The 21,645-nt window shown below is 48.2% G+C and overlaps 3 protein-coding genes across 5 annotated transcripts in view; 1 reads left to right on the plus strand and 2 right to left on the minus strand.

The window, feature by feature from the left end:
* Positions 1-153: 153 nt before the first annotated feature.
* prdx4 (peroxiredoxin 4) lies at positions 154-5,957 on the minus strand. The gene is made up of 7 exons (XM_015341314.2): positions 5,644-5,957; positions 4,130-4,247; positions 3,687-3,803; positions 2,716-2,838; positions 1,732-1,862; positions 877-911; positions 154-311 (listed from the first exon to the last, which is right to left on the minus strand). Exons 1-7 carry the CDS (start codon positions 5,843-5,845, stop codon positions 261-263), a joined length of 777 nt encoding a protein of 258 aa, XP_015196800.2. The 5' UTR covers positions 5,846-5,957; the 3' UTR covers positions 154-260.
* A 540-nt stretch (positions 5,958-6,497) lies between these two features.
* pdha1a (pyruvate dehydrogenase E1 subunit alpha 1a) lies at positions 6,498-11,816 on the plus strand. 2 transcript variants are annotated; one of them, XM_069189887.1, is made up of 12 exons: positions 6,498-6,664; positions 7,314-7,328; positions 8,116-8,184; positions 8,327-8,500; positions 8,712-8,838; positions 8,977-9,068; positions 9,351-9,443; positions 9,670-9,825; positions 9,915-9,986; positions 10,109-10,176; positions 10,317-10,425; positions 10,768-11,816. In XM_069189887.1, exons 1-12 carry the CDS (start codon positions 6,608-6,610, stop codon positions 10,930-10,932), a joined length of 1,197 nt encoding a protein of 398 aa, XP_069045988.1. In that variant the 5' UTR covers positions 6,498-6,607; the 3' UTR covers positions 10,933-11,816. The 2 variants fall into 2 exon arrangements, with proteins under 2 accessions (XP_069045988.1, XP_069045989.1); XM_069189888.1 differs by lacking the exon at positions 7,314-7,328 and having other exon boundaries at positions 6,499-6,664.
* A 1,876-nt stretch (positions 11,817-13,692) lies between these two features.
* The window catches only part of map3k15 (mitogen-activated protein kinase kinase kinase 15), a 34,310-nt gene continuing 26,357 nt past the window's right edge, over positions 13,693-21,645 (minus strand). For both annotated transcript variants that reach the window (XM_069189883.1, XM_069189884.1), the window contains 8 exons: positions 21,041-21,215; positions 20,207-20,392; positions 19,698-19,803; positions 17,950-18,178; positions 17,427-17,539; positions 16,643-16,749; positions 15,966-16,042; positions 13,693-15,245 (listed from right to left, as the gene is read on the minus strand). In XM_069189883.1, the coding sequence (XP_069045984.1) occupies positions 15,149-15,245; positions 15,966-16,042; positions 16,643-16,749; positions 17,427-17,539; positions 17,950-18,178; positions 19,698-19,803; positions 20,207-20,392; positions 21,041-21,215 (1,090 nt within the window). In that variant the 3' untranslated portion in view covers positions 13,693-15,148. The remainder of the gene's footprint in view (positions 15,246-15,965; positions 16,043-16,642; positions 16,750-17,426; positions 17,540-17,949; positions 18,179-19,697; positions 19,804-20,206; positions 20,393-21,040; positions 21,216-21,645) is intronic.

Below are 21,645 nucleotides of genomic sequence, written 5' to 3' on the forward strand. Positions count from 1 at the left end.
GAAGGCAACCATCATGTCTGCCTCTCGACAGTGATTAACCAGGTCTTTTTGCCGTTTGAAGGCCATGATTATTTCAGCTTTATGTAGTAACATTTCCTTTTCTGTGGAAAAACGGCGCTCTTCTACAATATGAAATACTAGACGCAGACAGGATTAACAAAGTCAAGGTTTTATTTGGTCAGTCAATCGTAAGAATTCAGATCTTTGCGGATGCTATATCAGTGTGGGCTGATGTGACAAACTGGGGGCGTTGAGTTTGTTTAGTTCAGCTTATCGAAATACTTCAGTTTCCCTGAAGGATCTGGAATTATCTGTTAGAGAGAGAGAGCGAGAGAGAAGTGCGTCAGGATTGACCTTCAATTCCACCCATGCATCTTAAGAACAGGGAAAACCGCCTGTCAATGCAACATCCTAAAACACAAATGCAGGTCAAATTCCACTCCCCCCCAGTGGGTAAAACACCGTAGGCAGCTGGAGGAAGAGCACCAGGTTTCGTGCAGGTGGACTGTTTCAGTGGGACGTTACTCACGGCACTTGCTTTGGCCACCAAGTGTTTCTAATCTCCTCTGGATTGATCCGATTGGACCAAAACAGCGGGAAAGGAGACGAGCGACACCTTACGGTTTACGATTTCCACCGCTTGTCAGGTACCTCCAGCATGCCTCCCAGCCTGCCTGCACCCCTTCAGGTCTCTATCACAGCTGGAGCCTTGTGCATTATAATAATCCGGCTAATTCATCATAGAGTTGCCCCCCCACCTCCCCCTCAACAATTGGGCCTCTACAGGCTACTAGGCTGCCCTGATTCAGACACTGCTAGTACCTCTCCCAGCCTTAGCAAACCGAGGCCTGAAAGTTAAAGGATGTCTTTACTTACTGTTTCGCTGCCAGGCTTCCAGCCAGCTGGACACACTGAAACAACAGCGTTGAAGGGTCACTGAGATTATGAGAGGCTCAGAGCGCGGGCTCACATGGCTCGAACAGTCAGACGGGTTAGGAAGAGACCAGGCACTCGGACCTTTCATCAACACAGCAACATCTTCCCATGTTGTTTTGTTGCATGAACCCAGATCTGTTGCCTCACAGAGGCAGCCACTCCACCCATGCATCGAGAGGGTAACAATATGCTAAAAAAGAAAGCTTACTCCTTGATATCAAAACCGTTTTTCCCCCAACGCAACAGAAATCACATTTACTTCCTCCATTTCAGCTGAACGGTTGCATCAAGTGCAGAAATAACAGCACTGCAGTTTAAATTTAAACATACTGCAAGAGACCCTGCTCTTGGCTTTGTGGTCTCAGGGACCTGCACATGCAGAAACCCCAGGATGGACATCAAATTAAGTGTATGAGACTTAATGCAATTGTTTCTTCAGCTCTTAAAACAAAAGAATGCTAAACAACAACAACAACTATACCATGGATGCCCTTTATGTCAAGCACTGTCTTGTATCGGTAATAGTTTTGTATTTTTACACTCATCATCCAGGTGGATGCTGCACATTGGTGGTGGTGGAGGGGAGTCCCCATTACCTGTAAAGCGCTTTGAGTGGAGTGTCCAGAAAAGCGCTATATAAGTGTAAGCAATTATTAATTATAATCATAATGTAGTCAATAGCAACACTGGGTGTCATTTATCAGTTAGATGCCCTTTGGCGACCTCTAGTGGACCGCTGTAATTGCGGTCACTTTTTTGTCCAGCCTGCCTCATCTACCTTGAAATGACCCTTACCTTCCCCGTGCTTGTCTGTGTACTGGAAGGCCTGAACCAAGCGCAGAGTCTCATCGACAGAGCGGCCCACAGGTAAGTCGTTCATCGTGATCTGACGCAGAATCCCTTTGTCATCGATAATGAACAGGCCTCTGAGGAAAGAGGGCAGGAAGGGAATGACACACACAGTCGGGGCTGGTAGCCAACATGCATTGCTTTTAAACGGAGAATTAAATACGCCAGTCAAAGGACAACAGGGAACTCGCCCTCTGCTGAGGGCTCAGATGTTGTTATACTACAGTTGTTAAAATTTAACAGAATGAATGGTTCAGGTAGGGAGCTGCGTCCACATGTGTAGGCTGCAAAGGAACAAGTAAAGGTTTATTCCCTGCTGAAAGGAGAAGAAAGGAAACACATCAACCCAAGTCAACCTGAAGAAGGCTCCACAGGTGAAATGTTGGGTTTTTTTCCTTCTCTTTTCAGGATGGAATAAACCTTTACTTGTTCCTTTGCAGAATGAATGGTTTTTGCCCTAGGAATAAAAAGTCAGCTCTTTTGTCCAAAAACAATCAAATATGCAAAAGAAATATGTTTTTGTGCTTTAAAAAAACCCAACATAGACCAGGTTTCCAAATGGAGAGTTATCCGTGAAGGAAGCTCCTGTCCTGATTATCCGACTGTGATTTTGAATGATGTCTGTTACACTACAGCACAAGAGCCACACAGCCGGGTTTCCGAACCCTGGTCCTGCGGTCCCACACATCCGCTGCTTTTCATTCTAGCTTGACTGAACGGACTGACTGTTTTTTTTTCTAGTCAAAAGTTTGGGATGTTATTTTTCCCACTGGAGATGCAACAGAGAGAAGGCGAACATGCATGAGGTCGAGAGCGGAAGACCGCCAGGACGTGCGGATTCATGCCGCGGATCAGTTCACCGACAGTCCGCGGGCGCTGGAACGGACGCCAGCGGGCGTGGGCGCCCCGGTGACGGCGCGGCGACCCCACCTCAGCGTGTGGCCCTGGTCCTCCAGGAAGACGCCGTAATCCTTGGCGATCTGGTGGTTGAGGTCCGACAGCAGCGGGATCTTCATCGGGCCCAGTCCGCCCTGTTTCCGGGGGGTGTTGATCCTGCACAGACAACAGAGCCGGTCCAGTGAGGTGCCGGAGAAAACCCAGAACTTCCCAGGAGCTAATTAATCCAAGGATCTCGTCCAGCTATTTCTTGAAAGAAATCAGCCGTGTTGTTGAACCCGATAGCCTGTGCAGCTTGTTCCACACTCCCACCACCCTCTGGGTAAAGCAACTCCTGCTCTGCGGTTTAAATGCACGGCTATATAGTTCTCACTTGTGCCCTCTGGCTCACGTTTCACTTTCCATTCTGAAGAAATCTGCTGGGTAAGACTTCGTCAGCGCCCTCCTGGATTTCAAATACCTGTACGGGTTCATCTTGCAGGTGTCTCTGTTGCAGACTGAAAAGACTCAGTTCCATCCGCCTGTCAGTGCAGGACATTCCCTTAAGCCCTACAAGGTATGTGGTTGCTCCTCTCTGGGCCGATTCGTGAGCAACAATCTCTTTTCTAGGACATGGTGACCTAATCGTACACAATATTCTAAACGATGTCTTCACTGGTGTATTCATTTTAACACAAGCTTTCCTCTCCCCTCACTGCTCTTGACAGGGGGTACAGGAGGGATATGCTGCTGCCCCAAGCATCTTCATACCTCTCTACCTGGTCTTAGTGTTGCTTAAGATGCTTAAGAAGTCAGAAATTTCAGGTTAAGGTGTATCGAAGTGTAACCGGCTATTTGTGTGAGTGTGTGTGTGGTGGCAGGATCTGAAAAGTCATTAAGCAAACAGTGCAAATACATAACCAAGGCCTCAACCGGCAAGAAGACACACAAGCGTCGGTCACGAGGAATGGATGTGCGGCCTGGAATCAGCAGGGTGTGAGGGCGGGGCAGGGCAGGGCTCTCACCAGGCCAGGTGCGTGAACTGCGAGTCCACAGAGCAGGCCACCACCTCCGCGTTGATGTCGCGGAACTCCTGTATCCTGTCGCTGAACGCAATGATCTCCGTCGGGCAGACGAAGGTGCTGCGGCACACAGAGGAGAAATACAGCTCATTACTCACGAGCGCGCGCCCAAGCTGAACCAGCGATCTGGGGCGAGTGTGTAATACTTCCCAAACATGTGGGCAGTTCTGCGTGGAGGTGGGCTGGGGGAAGCCGTTTATACTGGCATTTGTTTTGTCTCGACAGCTTTCCCCAAAGAAAGAAAGAAATAGATGCAACAGCCCAAGAAAATCCAAATTAAAAATGCACCTAAACTCCCCACACGGTGGTGCCCCTGTAAACTGCAGAGGAACCTCTTGCAGGACGAGGAAGTAGATCTGTTTGAGCGGATACAGGCCGACACTCACAAGTCCAGGGGGTAGAAGAAGAAGACGAGGTATTTTCCTCTGTAGTCGGACAGCTTCAGCTCCTTGAACTCCCCCTTGATGACGGCTGTGCCCTCCCAGTCTGGGGCTGGCTTGGAGACTGTACACACACACAGACACACAGAGAGAGAGAGATCAGGACTGGACACAGGGCCGACCACAGCTTCTTCAAGACCACTCCTGCACCCAGGTCCGGTCTGCCTGGCTCTCCGTTACCCAACTCCGACAGCTGCTGGGTGAGCTGGTCCGAACCAGAACGAGCTTCAGCCGCTGACCGACGGCCAGGACCAGCCTCTGGCAGAGACCCGCGGCCCAAAAGGACACAGCTACTGAAATATCCCTCCTGCTTCTTAACCTTTTCTGGCAGCACAGCGGATTCCTTTCAGTCGGTACTGTGAACCAGGGCTGTACCTGCCAGCGCGATAAGATCAGCCACAAGACATCGCACCAGGCTTGGGAAACCACCTTACCATCCCAGGACCTAGGTCTCCAGTCGCGATGTCGAAAGACCCCAAGTGCAGCCGAAACCATCAGACTCTCCGAACCGGATCTGCCCACTAAGTGAAACTTGCGGAGAGAGCTGGCGGGGGTAATGATCATGCTCTATCTCCACATTTACTCCACGCAGCTCCCACGATCTCTATATCTAGAAATATAGCCCTAGCGAGTATTGCAGCCAAATATAAGCAGACCCTACAACCTTCCAGGAGAGGGAATGCAAAAAGGATTAACCGACAAATATCGTATTGCCCTCGGCCTCGCACGGGCACTGTCTCTTTAAACCGATTCCCCGGCCTTTGGCATCGTCGCTCTTTTTGTGGAAATGGCTTCGGGCCGAGTTTTAACGTGACGTGTCCCAGAGTTACTCTATCGGGTGAACCCGGGAGGTGCTGGTGCTGAACAGCACCGAGGTCTATCGTGAAGTTCATTGGCGTTTTGGCGGCTCCTTTCAAAAACGCGTGAGAGCAGCGATCCGACCCGATCTACAGTAATTCTGTGTTCACAAAGCATCGCTGAGACGACATATGGAAACTGATGAAAAGCGAGAGAAGTTTACCTGTTTTTTTTTTCCTTCCCTCAATAGTTTGTGCGGTCGAACTGGCCTTAACACTGACCCTAAACTTCCTAAGAGCCCCCACCGAACAGCGCGGCACCTGCAATTAGCTTGTACTATCCGACACATTACACCCCAGTTCAGGTGCATGGAATAAGCAAGATAAAAAAATAAATGCACCAAAAATGTAAATTAAAACAATCCGTTACACGAAATACATGCATGACTTGGGGTTAACGCGTTGCTACCGGGCTGTATAAAAGCCATCCGCTGCTGCAGGGACACCTCCGTGTCCGGCCTGTTTCACGCCGCGTTTGCATAGCGACAGCTGTTGGGCGTTTTAAATCACAATACGATGCACAGAGCATGCTTTTCTCGCTCGCCAAGCGCTAACAGGGGCGCCCCCAGTACATACAGAGGGGAGAAAAGTGCATCAACTCACTCTTAGCCTTGCTGAGGTGCAGGGAGTGATCCGACACGGGCACCCGGGAAGCCTCCCCGGGGTACACATGCCCCCCAGCGTAATTATAGCACTCCTGCTCCTTCCTCTCTTGCGCGCCGGCTACGAGCTGCAGAAGAAAGGAAACTGCAAAAACAAGGCTGAAAAAGCCAGATGGAATCTTCCTGTAATGTCTTCCGTCCATTTCCTTGCCCCGCACTCGGCACGTCCCAACTCCTACAAAACTACCAGCAACTACAGCCCCGATTAATACGCGACTACAGCTGCGCCGAGCTGGCGCTGCGGGGGCGCGCACGGCGCGGGGGTGAGGGGGCGCGCAACCTTAAAGATGAAGCGCGCACGCCTGGTCCCAGCTGTCAAAACAAGACGGTTTTATATGACCCAGCAGGAGGGATCGCACCGTGAAAGCGACACGAACGTGGGGCGCGTTAAAAGCGCATCGGATTGTGTGTACCCGCCTTGGGGGGTTAAAAGAATAAAATCGCAAATTGCGCCAAATTGGCTAACTCCGTTTTGCCTAATTATGTAATGAAACCATCGAAAATCTACCAGTTTCCTACGTTGTAAATACAAACATGCCTGACTTGCTTATGATGGGAATATTTCAGCTCATATATAGTAATCAATCGTTTTTTTTTAAATAACTTTAGACAGATGTGGGCATTTGAACAACTAAATCAAATACATCCGTTTCTTTGAATTGCTATTTAAGGAAACGGTCTGGGCTGCTTTGTGGTATACATCTATGTTACGCAATGTTGTTCTCTGAGAGTGGCACTCAATTAGCGCCGGGCGCATGACGTCACAGCCCGGCGTACTATAAAAGCGGGGCTCGCCACTCCGGGGGCAGTTGCAGTCGGCCAGCTGGCGCTTGTCTCAGTGGGAGTGTTCGCTGTGGTGTTTGGTTGACGAGGAGAGCGCCTGTGTATTCGCAGTGTTCAGTAGTATGCGCAAGATGCTGACTATTATTTCTAACCTGTTCAGGGGCAGCGCCGGCAGAAACGTATGTATATCTGTTGTGTGGGTTTGCGTTTTTTTTTTTTTAGTCACTTGTCGTTGGGGGGGGCGATGCTTGCTGTGAAAGACAAGTTTTGTGACCTTGTGCAAGGGGGTAGGCCTCGCTTGGCGTTCCTTGAAGTCGTACTGCACGGAACGTCCTTGTTGCGCGAAATAACTTCAGCGACTTAACCTTTCGAGTCGATATTGAGGCGGCGGCGGCGGGGACACTTCGAATCGTAAACTCGCCTTGGTGCTCTAGGTTAAGACGATATCGTTTCTCGCTGTAGTATACGGCCCTAAGCTGGGCTTTAAATGCTAACAGCCATATTTGAAAGTGAAGTTTCTCGGCTATAGTATTTGTCTAGCTCGGTTGCTTTACTCGGAAGATGAGGAAAAGGGGTTCGGGGTCTTTTGACGGTGTGAGGTGACTAGTATGTCATCACAGCTATGATGACGGGGTGGGCTCCTTTAAGAAGGATATGAGAGACGTCAACTAGCGTACCCTTGAGCTGTATACCTCTTTCCTGTAGCACACCTCCAGTTTCCGTATATTCATAGGAAGTGTTTAGGATGTGACGCTGGGGTTCACTCATTACTTGACTTTCCTTGGGCACTAACTGTTCCTCTCTCCCTCTTCATCGGCGGACTTGTAGGGAGCTGTATCTGAGGTAAGGAGGAGGGATCTTCTGTTCTCTCTCATTGAGCTTTGTGGTGTTGTGCTGTCTTGAAAGGCTCAGGACATGTGAAACATGTATTGAATTGATTATTTGCTCAGTTCTGTTTCTTTTTTTTTTCATAGACTTTCTGAAATCTGCTCAACTTCAGTCCTTTATTTTGGAACTGTTCCTAAAAGCACTTTGCTTTTTGTGGTGCAGTTTAAACACCGTATCCACTCTAGATTCCTAATGGATTCTGTTCAGGAAATTACCTTTGCAGGTTCATCTTGTTTAGATGGAGTGAGTTTGTTTGCAGGTGTGTGACGCTGTGAGGTCCTTATTCATTGCACTTTAGTAGGTCACAAAGTGAGGTTCTTGCAGTTTAAGCCAAGTTGTCTTGTGGTGGTAAGTGTTGAACCTCCAAAGGACAGAGCCCTCCTATCCAAATAGTCTTATACTTGCCAGTGAGTTTGAGCAGACCAGTTCTCGTCTTAGTTAATGGTTGGCAAAAAAAAATGCTTGAACTACATGTCAGTCTGGCTTATTTCTTGAGGTGCTTGCTCTGCTCTATGGTGCTTGCAAACTTTCTCATGGAGTTCCAGAAAGAGCAGGCTATGAATCCTGGGCAGTCTTGGGATAAACTGGTTTTGGAACTTTTTCCCACCCTGCTGGATTCACTTAATTGCCCTTTCATTTAAAGACCCATGTATCTTAAGTGGGGAATGGTGCTTCAGCTTTGTACAGCTACAGCTGTATCTGAATAATGGGGAAGCAACTGAAAGACTTCTTTTTGTGACAGGCGGCGAGGGTGGTGGTGACATCACGCAGCTATGCTGACTTTACAGCTGAAGCTACATTTGATATTAAGGTAAGGTGTTCAAATGTTCATTTTCCCCACCCTCTGCATCGGGGGGGCCAGTGGAACCTGACCTGTGGCTGGAAAGGCCAGGTCTCCTCCTTGCTCATGTCAATGTGCTGCTCTGAAACAAGTCTCTCGTGTCCGCTTGCAGAAGTGTGATATGCACCGGCTGGAAGAAGGACCCCCTTCCCAGGCCGTGTTGACACGGGAGGAGGGCCTGAAGTATTACCGCACCATGCAGGTCATCCGGCGCATGGAGCTGAAGGCTGACCAGCTCTATAAACAGAAGATCATCAGAGGGTTCTGTCACCTGTCCGATGGCCAGGTAACCTCCCCACTGCATGCAGTTGGCCAGCGATACAGGAATGGAAGTGAGATTGGGGGGGGGGGGGGGGTAAATAAGACATGCAAATTCATTTTGAAAATGGATTGTTTCATAGTGACATTAAGACAAAAGCAATCTCCAGGAACTGGTATAGTGGCACTAGACTTCATGCTGCATCCTAACCCATGCTCTCCCCCATCTTGGCTGGCAGGAGGCCTGTGCTGTGGGAATGGAGGCTGCCATCAACCTTACGGATCACTTGATCACTGCGTACCGGGCGCACGGCTACACCTACACACGTGGCGTGTCTGTCAGGGAGATCATGGCAGAGCTTACAGGTAGGGTGGTGACCTGGTCTTGATGGCTAACCTCTCCTCCTCATGGGTAGATGGTGGGTGAGGGTGTCAGTCCAGAAGCTTACTGGGTTTTTAAGTGTCCACTTTCTAGCAAACACCTCCTCCTCCTGTGTCTTGCAGGCAGGAGAGGAGGCTGTGCCAAGGGCAAAGGAGGCTCCATGCACATGTATGCCAAGAACTTCTATGGAGGAAATGGAATAGTGGGTGCGCAGGTAACCAAGCCTGGTTTCTTCCTAGCTTGTGCAATTGGAAGGGGAATTTCCACAGCCTGTTAAATTTCTGCTTGTTTTGCAATTGTTTACATGGTTGACTTTCCCTTTTTTTTTTGGTCCCTTAGAGACCTCCCCTACACAAGCATTCATAGCTTAACTTATATGGTGCATGAAAACCCCATACAACTGAAGAGTTCAGAGAATGAATATGTACAGTTTGTGGGGCACATAACAGCATTTTGAGTACTTGATGGCATCTAAATGGTTTATCTCCTGGTACAGGTGCCTCTGGGAGCGGGGATCGCGCTGGCATGCAAGTACCTAGGAAAAAATGAGGTTTGCATGACACTGTATGGAGATGGTGCAGCCAACCAGGTAAGGTGTTCTGTAGCTAAGGTTATTGCTTTTGGTTAACTTGTAAGGGAAGACTGATCTTGTCCTCTATTTACAAAACTCATTTAGCAATATTAGTTTGAAAGTGACAGGCTAAAGTGTTGGTTCCAACCTCCACCTATACAGTTAACTGTGTACATGGAAACAATGCATCTGATGGCAGGCATGTGGACTGGTTTTCTGAAACTGCTGGACTATCTCCCCTCAGGGTCAGATCTTCGAGGCTTACAACATGGCTGCCCTCTGGAAACTGCCATGCATCTTTGTCTGTGAGAACAACAAGTATGGTATGGGCACCTCAGTGGAGCGTGCAGCTGCAAGCACAGAGTACTACAAGAGAGGGGACTTCATTCCTGGGCTGCGGGTGAGAGCTAGGATACTGCTACTCCCTTGCAAGGGCCTTGACTTGGGTGGCCTCCCCTGTACCCGCTAGACTAATCCTTTTCTCTGTAGGTGGATGGGATGGATGTCCTGTGTGTCAGAGAAGCTACCAAGTTTGCTGCGGAGCACTGCAGAGCTGGGAAGGTAACTGCTTTCTTTTCAAAGTGGTGTGTGCATTCACTAAATGATCCTGCAGCTGGTGTGGTACCTGGCATATGGTCCCCATCTCAAGCTAGCCTTTCTGAGGTTAAGACTGTCTTTTTCAGGGCCCTATTGTCATGGAACTACAGACCTACCGCTACCATGGACATAGCATGAGTGACCCTGGAGTCAGGTGTGTGGCATAACCTTGAGCAGTCATGCTTGTATCCTGTCATCTGGTTTTGATCAGACTTCACAGTGTATGTGGGAGTTGCTTGATGACCAGGCTGTGTGGTGATGTCAGTAGGTAATGGTAACTTCTTGGTTATGCAGTTACCGAACCAGAGAAGAGATCCAAGAGGTGCGCAGCAAGAGTGACCCCATCTCTCTCCTGAAGGACCGGATGCTCAGCAACAATATGGCCACCGTGGAGGAGCTCAAGGTGCCGCATGGTCTTTTTAGTCTTGCTTTAAGTGCCTTGGGGCAACCTTGTTGTGAAAGGTGCTCAAAGATATTGAATAATAGTTTTATACTACTTCAGTTCTTTATGATGCTAGATTTCCATACTTCCTGACCTCAATCCTACATTGCCAAAGATGGGTACATTCAAGGAGTTGTGGTGGTAAGAACTCCTGAAAAGAATGAGCTGTACCAGTTTTATGGAGTTGCAGTTAACTTGGAAAGCATAGGCAGGTCCCTCTAGGTAGACTGTAGATGGGCATCTCTAATTCTCAGCTGGCAGTGTATTGTGGGGGGGTTTTCACCTTCCCTTTCCTCTCCACAGGAGATTGACGTGGAAGTGAGAAAAGAGATTGAGGATGCTGCGCAATTTGCCACCACCGACCCAGAACCGCCCCTGGATGACCTCTGCAACCACATCTTCTACAATGAGCCGCCGATGGAGGTGCGTGGCACCACCCCATGGGTGAAGCTCAGGTCTGTCAGCTAAGCAGCCTGCTGCCTTGGGATTGGACCTGTTGGGGGCTCCCTGCCACATGGCTGGCTGGAACTACAGCAGGTGATCGGCTGGGAAAAGCTGCAACACATCTATGGATAAGGTTATAAATTTTCACTGTTCTGAAACCTGTTCTGGTTTAAGTTGCCTTGGGTTGCTGTTCTGCCCTTTAAAAAGGGATGCATGCTGTACAATAAATTGCCAATCATGTCCTCTCTTAGACTCCATGGTTTGCCCTCAGAGGTTAGGCTGGATACTGGCTGCTTCCTCTATCTTGAGACTGTCCCATCTCCTTTTATAGGAGTAGCAGCTTAACCAGTTGCTGTAACTGTGCATCCCTAATGGCCAATCAGATTGGAAGGGACTTCCCTGTATGAACAAAAGTGAAATAGGGAAAATGGCATCCACTAGCCAAGCCATGTCTGAGCTCTTAACCTCTGCAAATTGGGAGTCAGGAGCAAAATAGCCTGTTTTAAAGCCACTTGGCTTTTAGGGTCTGGACAGGATTTGTAGGCCATAGTTACCCTATTATGTTGCTGATCCTACCATTTGAGTCATTCTAATCATTCATTGCAAGACCAGACAATAGATTCTGCCAAATGATTTATTTATTTGTAGATATGGGGAATTATTTGTAAAGAACTTGAATTTCCTGTTTCCTCATGGGGAACCAGCAATGACTACTTGGTGTACAACTGTTGAACTATGGTAGCCAGACCTCTTGGTGGTTTTAAAACTTCATCTTCCTGGAAGTGTGTAACCAATTCTTGTCCTGTTTTGTAGTTTGACATCTTCCCAAAATGTGGATGGGAATCTTTAAGGAGAGGGCATTTCAGACAAGTTGTCTTTGTACAGTCTGAATAAAGAGTCCAAATGTGTCATTTTTGTCTTGCTCTCTTTTTTTTCTCACCATCTAACCCACAGCTCATTTGAGCAATAGTTCTGTACTCTTGTTGAGCAGCATTAGTGTGAGTAGTAAATTCCTTAATTCTTGCCAAGATGGGCTAGACCTTTTCTGCCTCTTTATTCATACAGGTCTTTAAGTCCTACCTCTAGTTCCTTCCCCATTCTTTGTGGATGAACTTCTACTGTGGCTTTATGCATGACTTTCATTATGTCTGGGATTATCATCCCAACTAGTACTTAAATGTGCTACTGCAGAACAAATCTCTAGGAGCTGCGTACAAGGCCCGAGTTGGGAGGAACTGGGATTCATAGGCTGAAAGGGGTCCATCTAAGCTCTGCCCTCCTGTGAGGCATGGTTACAGTACTGGCATGCAGCATCTTTAAATGTATTCTGTTATAGTGTAAGTGCACTGGGCATCAGTGAAAGCTTAGATGCTTCCTCTTAAATTGGTGGTTCCCACCCATCTACTTTTTGAAATAGAAATGTAAATTCTCTGCAAGTGGAGTTATTTTAAGGCATTTCCAAGCTCCATGATTCAAAAGGAGTAACAGAGGGCAGCTTCTCAGTGGGTGGCCCTGGAAATACCATGTTTATCTGGTGGTATGTGGGCAGTGGACCTGTGAGGCCAGAATAACTTGTTCAAGCCACACCTACTATAGTTCTCTTAGTCAATTGGAAGGCATTTTCTTCACTTTTAAGGCACAGTTTATATACACTGTGGAACTTGATGTGGGGGGTGGTAATATGGTTGTCTGAACTTGGTGCCATTGCCTCAAACTTTTGAGGAATAAGTGCAGCCTCTTTAGACTGTCTACATGTCTTGATCTTCTGCCCACCAGCTTTAAGTTCATTATTTTTTTAAAATACTGAATGGTTTACTTTTTATCAGCTGTTTTTCCAACAAAATGCAGTTAAGCCCCTCCTTGAAGGGAGAAATCAGGATCCTTCTGTACTTAAACCCGTTTTGAATCTTCCCTTCATAGACCAGATTGAGTTTTCAATTTGCTCTTCTAGCTTTTCAAATGACTTTTGGTCAACTTTCATTCTGGCTTTTGACTATCCCAATCTGAGCCCGATATCAAAGGTACTTAATGATTGCCTGAGTACTGATTCAGGTAAAATATCTGTTCAGGTGTTACTGGACCTTAGTGGTGCTTTTGCTACTGTTGACCATAACATGCTTATCCATAGACTGGGAAATTGGGTTGGACTCTCTGGAGTGGTTTATGTCTAAGCAAGACTTGGAGAAACTCATTTATGCTTCACTCTCTATTAGAGTGGGCTATTGTCATGATCTTTTAATTGGCCTTCCCAAAAAGACCATTAGACAGTTGCAGCTCATTCAAAATGCTGCTGCTAGAATTTTAACAAGAACCAGGCAAATTACGCATATTGCTCAAACTCTTCGATCCTTACACTGGCTTCCAGTTATAGAATTGGTTTCAAAGTATTAGTTCTTGTGTATAAATCATGCAATGGCTTGGGCCCAAAATATATTTCTGATCTGTTTGAGGAATGTAAACCTGCTCAGTCTCTTAGATTATTAGGGACTGGTCAGCTAGTGGTGCCTAGAGTTAAAACTAAACATGGTGAAATGGCATTTAGCCATTACGCTGCTCACAGCTGGAACCAGCTCCAAAAGGATCTTAGCTGTGCCCAACCTTAGCCATCTAAATCTAAGTTTTTCATTTTTTGATTTTTTTCTGTTTTTATGGTTTCTATTAATGTAAAAGCACTTTGAATTACCTGTGTATGAAAATGTGCTATAGAAATTTGCCTTGCCTTTTAATATGCCAGTTAGCTGCTTTTCACCAGGCCTCATCAATACTGTGAAGAGGGTATTAAACTTGTTGCTGAAAATGTGACTTTATTCCTGCAATCAATATAGTTCACACAACTCTAAACATGCCCACTTCATTGCTTTATGTGCATGCTTAGTGATGGTTTACAGGTGCAATTCAGTCAGCACTGTTCTGCATTTGATATTCACAAACTAGTTCAAATGTCACACATGGATAATGTACAATATTCTTATAACCTGCAACTAAACTTTTGCATAATCTGTTACTTGGGGTCTCTGAGAAGTGGGTGAATTGGAATATTTAACGGCAATAAGCAGTTTACACATTCCAAGCCAATAGCTTGACTTGTCTTTTCAAGGCACAAAAATGGTAGCCGAATTACAAAGATACATGTAATCAAGTTAAGGCACATTTGCAGCATTCTGAGCAGTTTGTATATGCTTTGGTCTTCCAGTAGGTGGCACCATGCCTGGAGGCATGTATCACACAGCTGCAGCCTCAGGTGTGAAAGGGATTAACTGTCCAGACAGGCTCACAGGCCCAGCAGGAGGGACCACAGACTCTCATCTTCACTTTCAGGGATCTGGCCCTGCAAGGCAGCAGGGCCTCCTGGTCCTGCTCACACGGACTGCTCGGTTCCCTTTTTGAGGGCGACTGAATCGATGACAATTGTCAGATTTAACATGCCATTTTCTGCACATCTGTTACATATATCACAAGTTCATTAACAGTGAACGCAAGGAAGGCATCACTACTTAGAAATTTCACAGACATCCTGCTGCACTCACATTCACCCAAGTGAGACTGACGCCCCACTTTGGGAGTACTTTGGCTTTGAAATGTAGTTCAGAATCTTCTGAATTAACTAGCATCCTTCCCCTTTGTGCAGGGGCTACATGGGGGGGGGGGCTGTCCATAGTTGGGAGTTGAAAGGCCACAGTCCAGTAGCTCCAATGGAGAATTTGACATCACCAGCACCTTAAGAATACCTTTGGCGAAGAGCTGCTCCAATAAGCCAACAGCTAGTGGAGCTTCCCAGTGAGCCTCTTGTGAGCACAAGGGCTGAGGACTGGAGTCCGGTGGGCTGTGGCTCTGGCGAACCAGCATGCAGGGCCACCAGCTTCCTGCAGTCACGCTCTCGGCTGCCAACAGTACTTCCTCTACCCGAGCTCCTAATGGCTGGGATCATCCAGGGCCGCTTCCAAGTCTTTTCTTGCAGCAGGAGTTGCAGTTCCTTAGGGAGCCTGTGGACTGCAGCTTTCCAAGGCCAGGAGAGAGGCCCAGCACAGCGGTGTGTGGGCAGTACTACAGTGAGGAAAACAGGGACCAGAGGACAAAGTGGGCACAGCCCAGCACCACGAGGAAAGGGGAAGGGGAAGGAAGGCACTGGGGTGGGCGCAGCCCGTTCCTCCACAGAAAGAAAACAGGACTGGAGCAAGTGTGCTGGGGCTCGTCAGGTTAGCGTGTCGCTGTGGTCGTCCCTCTTGTCCAGAGACGCCCGTCAGGCCTCCATGCTCTCTGATGCCCTCTGCTGCCTCCTCTGGTCCTTGCTGCGGTGCTTCTGGATCGCCCGCCAGATTCTGCACAGCACGCCGCCCCTGCAGGCAAGAAGGGCTTCTGGTCAGCAACAGCAGCGGTTATGACAAGGGTCTCGTGCGAAAGTTAAGCACTATCCTCCAACACCCTGGTAATAAAGACACTGGTGTCTTAAGATGCAAATACGAAAAAAGATAAATTATCTTGCAAATACTGCACAGGAGCTCGGGTTTCCTGCTGCAGTCCAAAGACATGCTGGTAGGTTTGGCTTCTGGGAAAACTGGCCCTGTGTGTCCTCTGATACACTGGTGTCCTGTCCAGGGTGTACCCCGCCTTGCACCCATTGCTTGCTGGGACAGGCTCCTGCTCCCCCACAAACCTGAATTGGATGGACGGATTATTGCACAGTATAAACTGATCAATCAGGGGTTATAAAATAAATGGCTACTGAATATTTCCATTCATAATAACTGAAGTAGTAATAAAAACAATTGCAAAGGGAGGATCCCCAAAGGGGTGTCTGCAGGACATTGTAGTTCTGCATATAACACAATTAAGGCTGGTCGATGCAATAAAATCTTGAGGGTGGGGATGGTATTATTTCAAGTTATAGTGCTGATGGAAAAATTAAATTCTACTGCGCAAGAAAAAATTTCAGGTGTAGCATATGGAATGTGCACTTTTAAGATGGGGATTACTGCTGAATTAACACCATTTGGAGAAAAAAGGGCTTAAGTTAGTTTTTATTGCAACCTCCCGACGCATAAGAAAGCGTTCTTTACCGTAGCCTCAGGGAACGCAGGTCCTCCTTCGTCACGTCGTTGAGAACGTCGTTGAGTGTGTAGTCCTCCACGACAAACTGAAAGGGTATCAAGACAAAGGTGTCACCACCTTCAGAACCCAGGGTCATATGGCTAACTTTGTTCTTGTTTTGGAATCTTCCAAAACTGTAAATACACCATGGTTATGTGGTTATCAAGTTAGGGCAAGAGTTGTTTTTTTCTCGTGAAAGAGAACTCGGCTTGAACAGAAAACGCCATGAGGGGGGCCATGTTCAGAATCGTCAAAGTCACTGACAACGTCAACCCAGTCAGCACAGGGTACAGGCGGGCACTATGGGGAGGTGCATTTTAACTGAGAGTAGGAGGAGCTTCTAAACACAGTGAGCTATGGGGTGTGTGGAACAAGCGGCTCAGCCTTGTTGTTGAAGACAATGCCCTGGCTTCTTCCCAGAAACAGCTGGATGAGATCCTAGTGTCTTTAGGTCCCTAAAAAGCTAGATGGTCCAAAACACAGCACACTGCAGTGAGATCTTGGGGGGGATAATAAGTAAAAGCGAGAGACAAGCAGACAGCACAGTAAATGTGTGATACAGGCATGGAGAAGAATATTTTAAAATGCAAAGCTGTTCCACTCTTACTGTGGTCAGCTTTCACAGGGGCCTCCCCTGAGCACTCACCTTCTCTATGGTGTCAGTGTCGGCTCCCTGCTCCTTCAGCCAGTCCGTCAGCTCCTTGTCCCCCTGCAGATCCGCCGGGATGTGAAATATGGAGGGGGTGGGGATGTCTGGACAAGCAAAAACAAACATGCCTCTTAAACCCCTGACTACTCTGCACAGACTGAGTGTGGCCGAAGCCGTGCTAAAGGACTTGCAATTTCTGTGCCAGCCAGTAAAATGCAACAGTAGACAAGAGTTTCTTGAGCTCCCCGGTAACTGACAAAGAAGCACAAGCTGTCAGATGTGTCCTCACACTCCACGAGGCTGCTGTTGTGTAGAAGTTTACAATGGGCAGATGGCTGCTGTTCATGAAACTAAACTATTGCAATAGGGAGTGTGTTCTTAATCACTAAATGTCACTATTTGAGAATTTCATGGATAGCATTCCAGACTTTCTGCCTTTATTTTACAATGCCATGCCTCCCTTTAAAAAGCAAAAGTGTCTGAAGTCAATTTTAAAGGTATGTCAGATAATGAAGACAGAAAAAGATTTAAGAGCTATGTATGCCACAAAGGATCAGAAAAGCACCTCTAGGAGATAATGCAGTTTCCTCTTTTTCTTCTCACCATGAATTGCTTAATGTGTGAAGAGAAGGAGGCTGATTTGCAGGATTAAGACAAGGGTGTACTGGGGCAGAAGGCTAGGTTCTGCATGTTATCGTTTGCAAACAGAAAACAAGAAACGAGTTCTTCCCAGGCACAGACACAGACTTCTCCCTGATAGAGCAGTCGAACCTGCACTCACCTATGGGCCTCGATCTGACCCTGATGAGCTCCAGGTCGTGTGCTCTCTGCTGGAGTGACTGTCTCAGGACCTGCTGGTACTCCTTCTCCTTCTGGACCAGATCCTCCAGCAGCCTGGTAGAGGTATAGCCCAGGTTACCGCTGACCTCAAGCCATCCCTAGCTGAGCCCTACACAGTGTGTTCAAGGCACTGCACAGACCCACAGCTTTCAACAGCTGTACAGCAGACTGCACAACTGTTGGCATGTGAACTTTGGCAATTCCATTAAGCAATCAAAGTTCAATTCAGTAATTAAAGTGATGTGCTGGATGAAAGAGAGATTATGAAATAGACCTGCCCCCGAGAGTCTCAGTCAGCACAGGTACAGAAGAGAAGTTTTAACACTGCACTGACTGAGACCCCCATCTGGACTGCCAGACAGCTTGACACACGCACGCACGCACGCACGCACGCACGCACGCACGCACGCACGCACACACATCTGGATTACCAGGCAGCCTCAGGCTCTGCCAGGGTGCTGTACCTGTTGGTGTCCTGTTTGAGTCTCCCCAGCTGTGAACCCAGGGGGTGCTGTGGGCGCTGGGATTCATGCGACAGCACGGAGCTGAGGGTGCTGACGCCCGAGGTGAGACCCTGGTCCTCAGGGGCCACAGGTTCCTCCCCCGCAAACTCCCCGTCCTCCACATCCACCTCGTCGGCGTCCTTGTCCACGCCCTCGCTCTCTGACGCTGGCCCGAAGTGCGTCTGCAGCTCTGGGGACACACAGGGACAGCAGAGGGCAGGTGGCAGGATCAGAGACGGACTCGGACTCAGACAGGGCTCCACTGGCAGCCTTGAAGATCAGCGAGCAGAGCCCTGGGAAGCACGTCCCCGAATCCTAATTACCAGCTGGATAGCTGTGCTCACTTTTACCCACAACAACAAAGTTGTAGGATTTTGCACAGGCTCAACTGGCCATCTCACAACGCTTTTTTTCTCTGGCTATAGCTGTTCATCACTTGTGGTGCCGCTAGATGTCACTACTGCTTCAGCTGGCACTGGCTGAATTAGGTAGTGGTATCGGGTATCACATCAGGAAATGCACATGAGAAAAAAAAACGGCTCACAGATACTCCTGTTTTTCCGAAGCACTCTAGTCCATTGCAGCTTTCCAATTGTAATTTCAAACAGCATACCAATGCATGAAACAATTTAAAAAACGGGAACAAATGTTAATTCTGAGGCCAGCAGAATTTCTAGTGAAAGAAATTCTGTATTTCTATAAATTAACGGTTCAAGGGCTAAGGTCTGATGCAATAAACTAATTCTGAGCTCATCTGGAAGAAAAACAACAACATATAGAGGAAGATGTGGCTTTCCAGGAACAGGACTCTACACTCCTGTTCTCAACTTATACTCCTCTGAACAGTGAAGGAAGACTGAGGTGTAATACACGGAGCATCCACCAGGGGGAGCACCCAACTGCACTCACAATGAGATAGGGAGAGAAGTGGAACGCACAGCAGAGGTCAGCTGGCAAGGAGAGACCAAGTCCAGTCACACTCTGACAGAAAAACAATGCAGTCTGCTCTGCAAGGCAACATGCCACCGAGACACTGACACCCTGGACACACATCACCACTGTAGAGCATAAAAATATGGCACCTGTCCCTCTACATCACCCTCTGTACAGATACTGCTTACATGACATTATACAACAGCTCTGCCCTCCCCTTTTGCATAGTTTAAAGATGACTCAGTTGTTAATTCAGAATCCCAGCTCTCACCTCTGCTGCTGAGCACAGAGGGAAGAACCAGAGGATTCGCACAAGCATGGGTACAACTAAAAAACTGAAAGCACCACTTCACAGAAACAAAAGAAAAAGATATCTGTCTGTATTGTGGAGATGCCTGTTGAATTCATAATTGAATGGTCTAAGAAGCAAACTTGGGGCATCTGGAACAAAGGTCCAGAGAAGGCAGAGAAAGACACCACCACTGCTACCTGGGTGCACTGGGCCTCATCTGGCACTGAACCTGTTCCAGACGATGATGTCACCACGGGCAGCGATCGTTCCCCTGCAGTGGGAGGCTCAGCCCTTTGGCGTAGGGGAATTCCCTGCTGCTTGGGGAGGGGGGGGCGGCACTGTGAGGTTCTGAGGTCAGAGCAGGCCGAGAGCAGCCGAATCCCACTCCTCACCCTCACACGTTTACTAGCGGAGGGGTGTAGGACTGGACTGAAAGGCCTGAGCCAGCGAGCGGGAACAGCGCAGGTGGGGCGGGACAGCCCACCTGGGATGAGGATGGTGACGGCGGCCTGGACGGCCCTGCGGATGATGTTGTCCATAGCGAACATCCAGTGGGGCTTGATGTGATGGTTCCTCAGGACCTTGTTAACCTGTCAAAAACAAAAGTAGGACCTGTAATGTAGGTGTCACAACGGGCTGGGAGCACAAAGAGTCAGAGAGTAGAGAAAAACACAGAGCATGGCAGGAAGGAAGCATCCTTACTGCTGCCCAGATTCTGTTCTCCGCTAATTTCTTTACAAAACATCGGACATGACTAAACATGTAAGGGCTTCTGTCGAAAGGCAGATTGGACACAGCAGTCTCTAGCAGATGGGTTATTCCAAATAATGAATAAAATCCACAATTTGGACAGGAAATTGGAATCGTACACTGTATATTAAAAAGCCTGAATGAGCAAGACTCTCAACAGATGCTGCCGGGCTGATGAATGCCTTCCTGCCGCTCGGCTGGGCTGGGCCAGAGCATCCCTCCCCCACCCGCAGGGTCCCTTACCGCGTCCTGGAAGCCAAAGAGCACCAGCTGGATCTGGTTGATGGAGGTGCTGTCGAAGTCCAGGTCCAGCTTGAGCTTGGATATCGTGGTCGCCATGACGCGGCGCTCGGGAGAGCGGATGAAGTCGCGCAGGATGCAGATGATCTGCTTGATGTGATCGATCGACAGCTTCAGCTCCTCGCTGCCCTGTGGAGACACAATTTCCAATTGAGCAGACGGAAATACAATTTATAACTCGTTTTCAGTTTTGCAACACAAGAGCCTACAGGACTGGCGAGTACATTATCCAGTCCACTGCACTGCAAGGTTCAGGCTCAAGGAAATCTTTAATTACTTAATATAATTCTTTGTGTGTTAATGAAGTAATTTAAGAGCTGGCTGTGCCACGTGTCCTCTTTGGTAAAAACTCCGGACCTTTCTGTGCTGGTTTACACTCTACACATCACAGCCAGTCATCTGGAACACTTCCACAACAAAAGCTTTATCGATTGATTTAATAGTACAATGCAGCAATTATAGGAACCATATACAACACATTCCTGCAGAGCTCACAACCAAGTGGCATTTACTGATTTCTGACTTTCCAGCAGCATTCAAACTGGAGAATAGGTGAACACACACCTTATTAAAGAATATCTAAGTAGCTGGCAAACCCCAGTTCTCACTGACCCTCAAACTACCTCACCTACACTTACATGAGACTAACCCACGGGCTCTGTGAAGGCACGGTTAAGAGCTCAGGATGGAGAAAAATGCAGAGGAACCGCAGAGGAGCAGGGTCACGCACCCCTGTCCTACAGAGGGCTAACCGGGTGGACAGCAAGGGGCTCGTACCTGGATGTGGTTCTCCATGAGGTTGGAGACCACCTTGTCCTGGTCTTCATTCAGGACCTTGTACAGGATGGCCCGCCGTTCGCTGTCCTTCTTCAGCAGGAACAGCCCCGCATCCCGGTCCTCCGGGGAGGGAGGGGCACTGCGGTCTTCGGACACGGAGCTCTCGTCCGGGACGCTGCAGGACAGGACGGAGGGGGGGCAGGAAGTGGAGAGGGGAGGTTTGTGTTGTACTTGCACGGAAAAAAGATCTGGCAAGTTCTGAGGGATGAGTCTTGCCCGGGGTTGTGATCTTCGGTTGGAGCTGCCCCTCCGTACAGGAGAACACAGGGGACAGGGGGTTCAAACAACTTTTGGAGAGTCTGCTGCATCCACTTAGTGAAATTTAGGGTTCAAAGGAAAAAGCATGGATCTAGCCTGGGCCAGTGAGTCTGTGCCTGATGCACAGGCCCAGTGTCCGCTTGGCTGAAACCCCAAAGCCGCTCCAGAGCCTTTGACATTCCTGAGTTTCCTGGCTTTTGGGCCAATCAGCTCCGCTAGCCAGACAAAAGCCCCAAAGCCAATTTGTATCATAAACCAATTAAAAGATCTTTTTTATGACCTGATCC

This window comes from Lepisosteus oculatus, chromosome 5 (genome assembly GCF_040954835.1).
Source record: "Lepisosteus oculatus isolate fLepOcu1 chromosome 5, fLepOcu1.hap2, whole genome shotgun sequence".
In the NCBI taxonomy this organism is placed as follows: Eukaryota; Metazoa; Chordata; class Actinopteri; order Semionotiformes; family Lepisosteidae; genus Lepisosteus; species Lepisosteus oculatus.

What these genes read in the sequence shown, in the direction of transcription:
- prdx4 (XM_015341314.2), bottom strand. Translation starts at nt 5,845, where the DNA reads ATGGACGGAAGACATTACAGGAAGATTCCATCTGGCTTTTTCAGCCTT. An exon ending in GACCAGGGCCACACGCTGAG is followed by an intron (nt 1,863 to 2,715) that starts GTGGGGTCGCCG and finishes CTCTTTCCTCAG; the next exon opens with AGGCCTGTTCATTATCGATG. An exon ending in GGAAGCCTGGCAGCGAAACA is followed by an intron (nt 312 to 876) that starts GTAAGTAAAGAC and finishes TCTCTCTAACAG; the next exon opens with ATAATTCCAGATCCTTCAGG.
- pdha1a (XM_069189887.1), top strand. Translation starts at nt 6,608, where the DNA reads ATGCGCAAGATGCTGACTATTATTTCTAACCTGTTCAGGGGCAGCGCC. An exon ending in GTCACCTGTCCGATGGCCAG is followed by an intron (nt 8,501 to 8,711) that starts GTAACCTCCCCA and finishes CTTGGCTGGCAG; the next exon opens with GAGGCCTGTGCTGTGGGAAT. An exon ending in ACTTCATTCCTGGGCTGCGG is followed by an intron (nt 9,826 to 9,914) that starts GTGAGAGCTAGG and finishes TTTTCTCTGTAG; the next exon opens with GTGGATGGGATGGATGTCCT.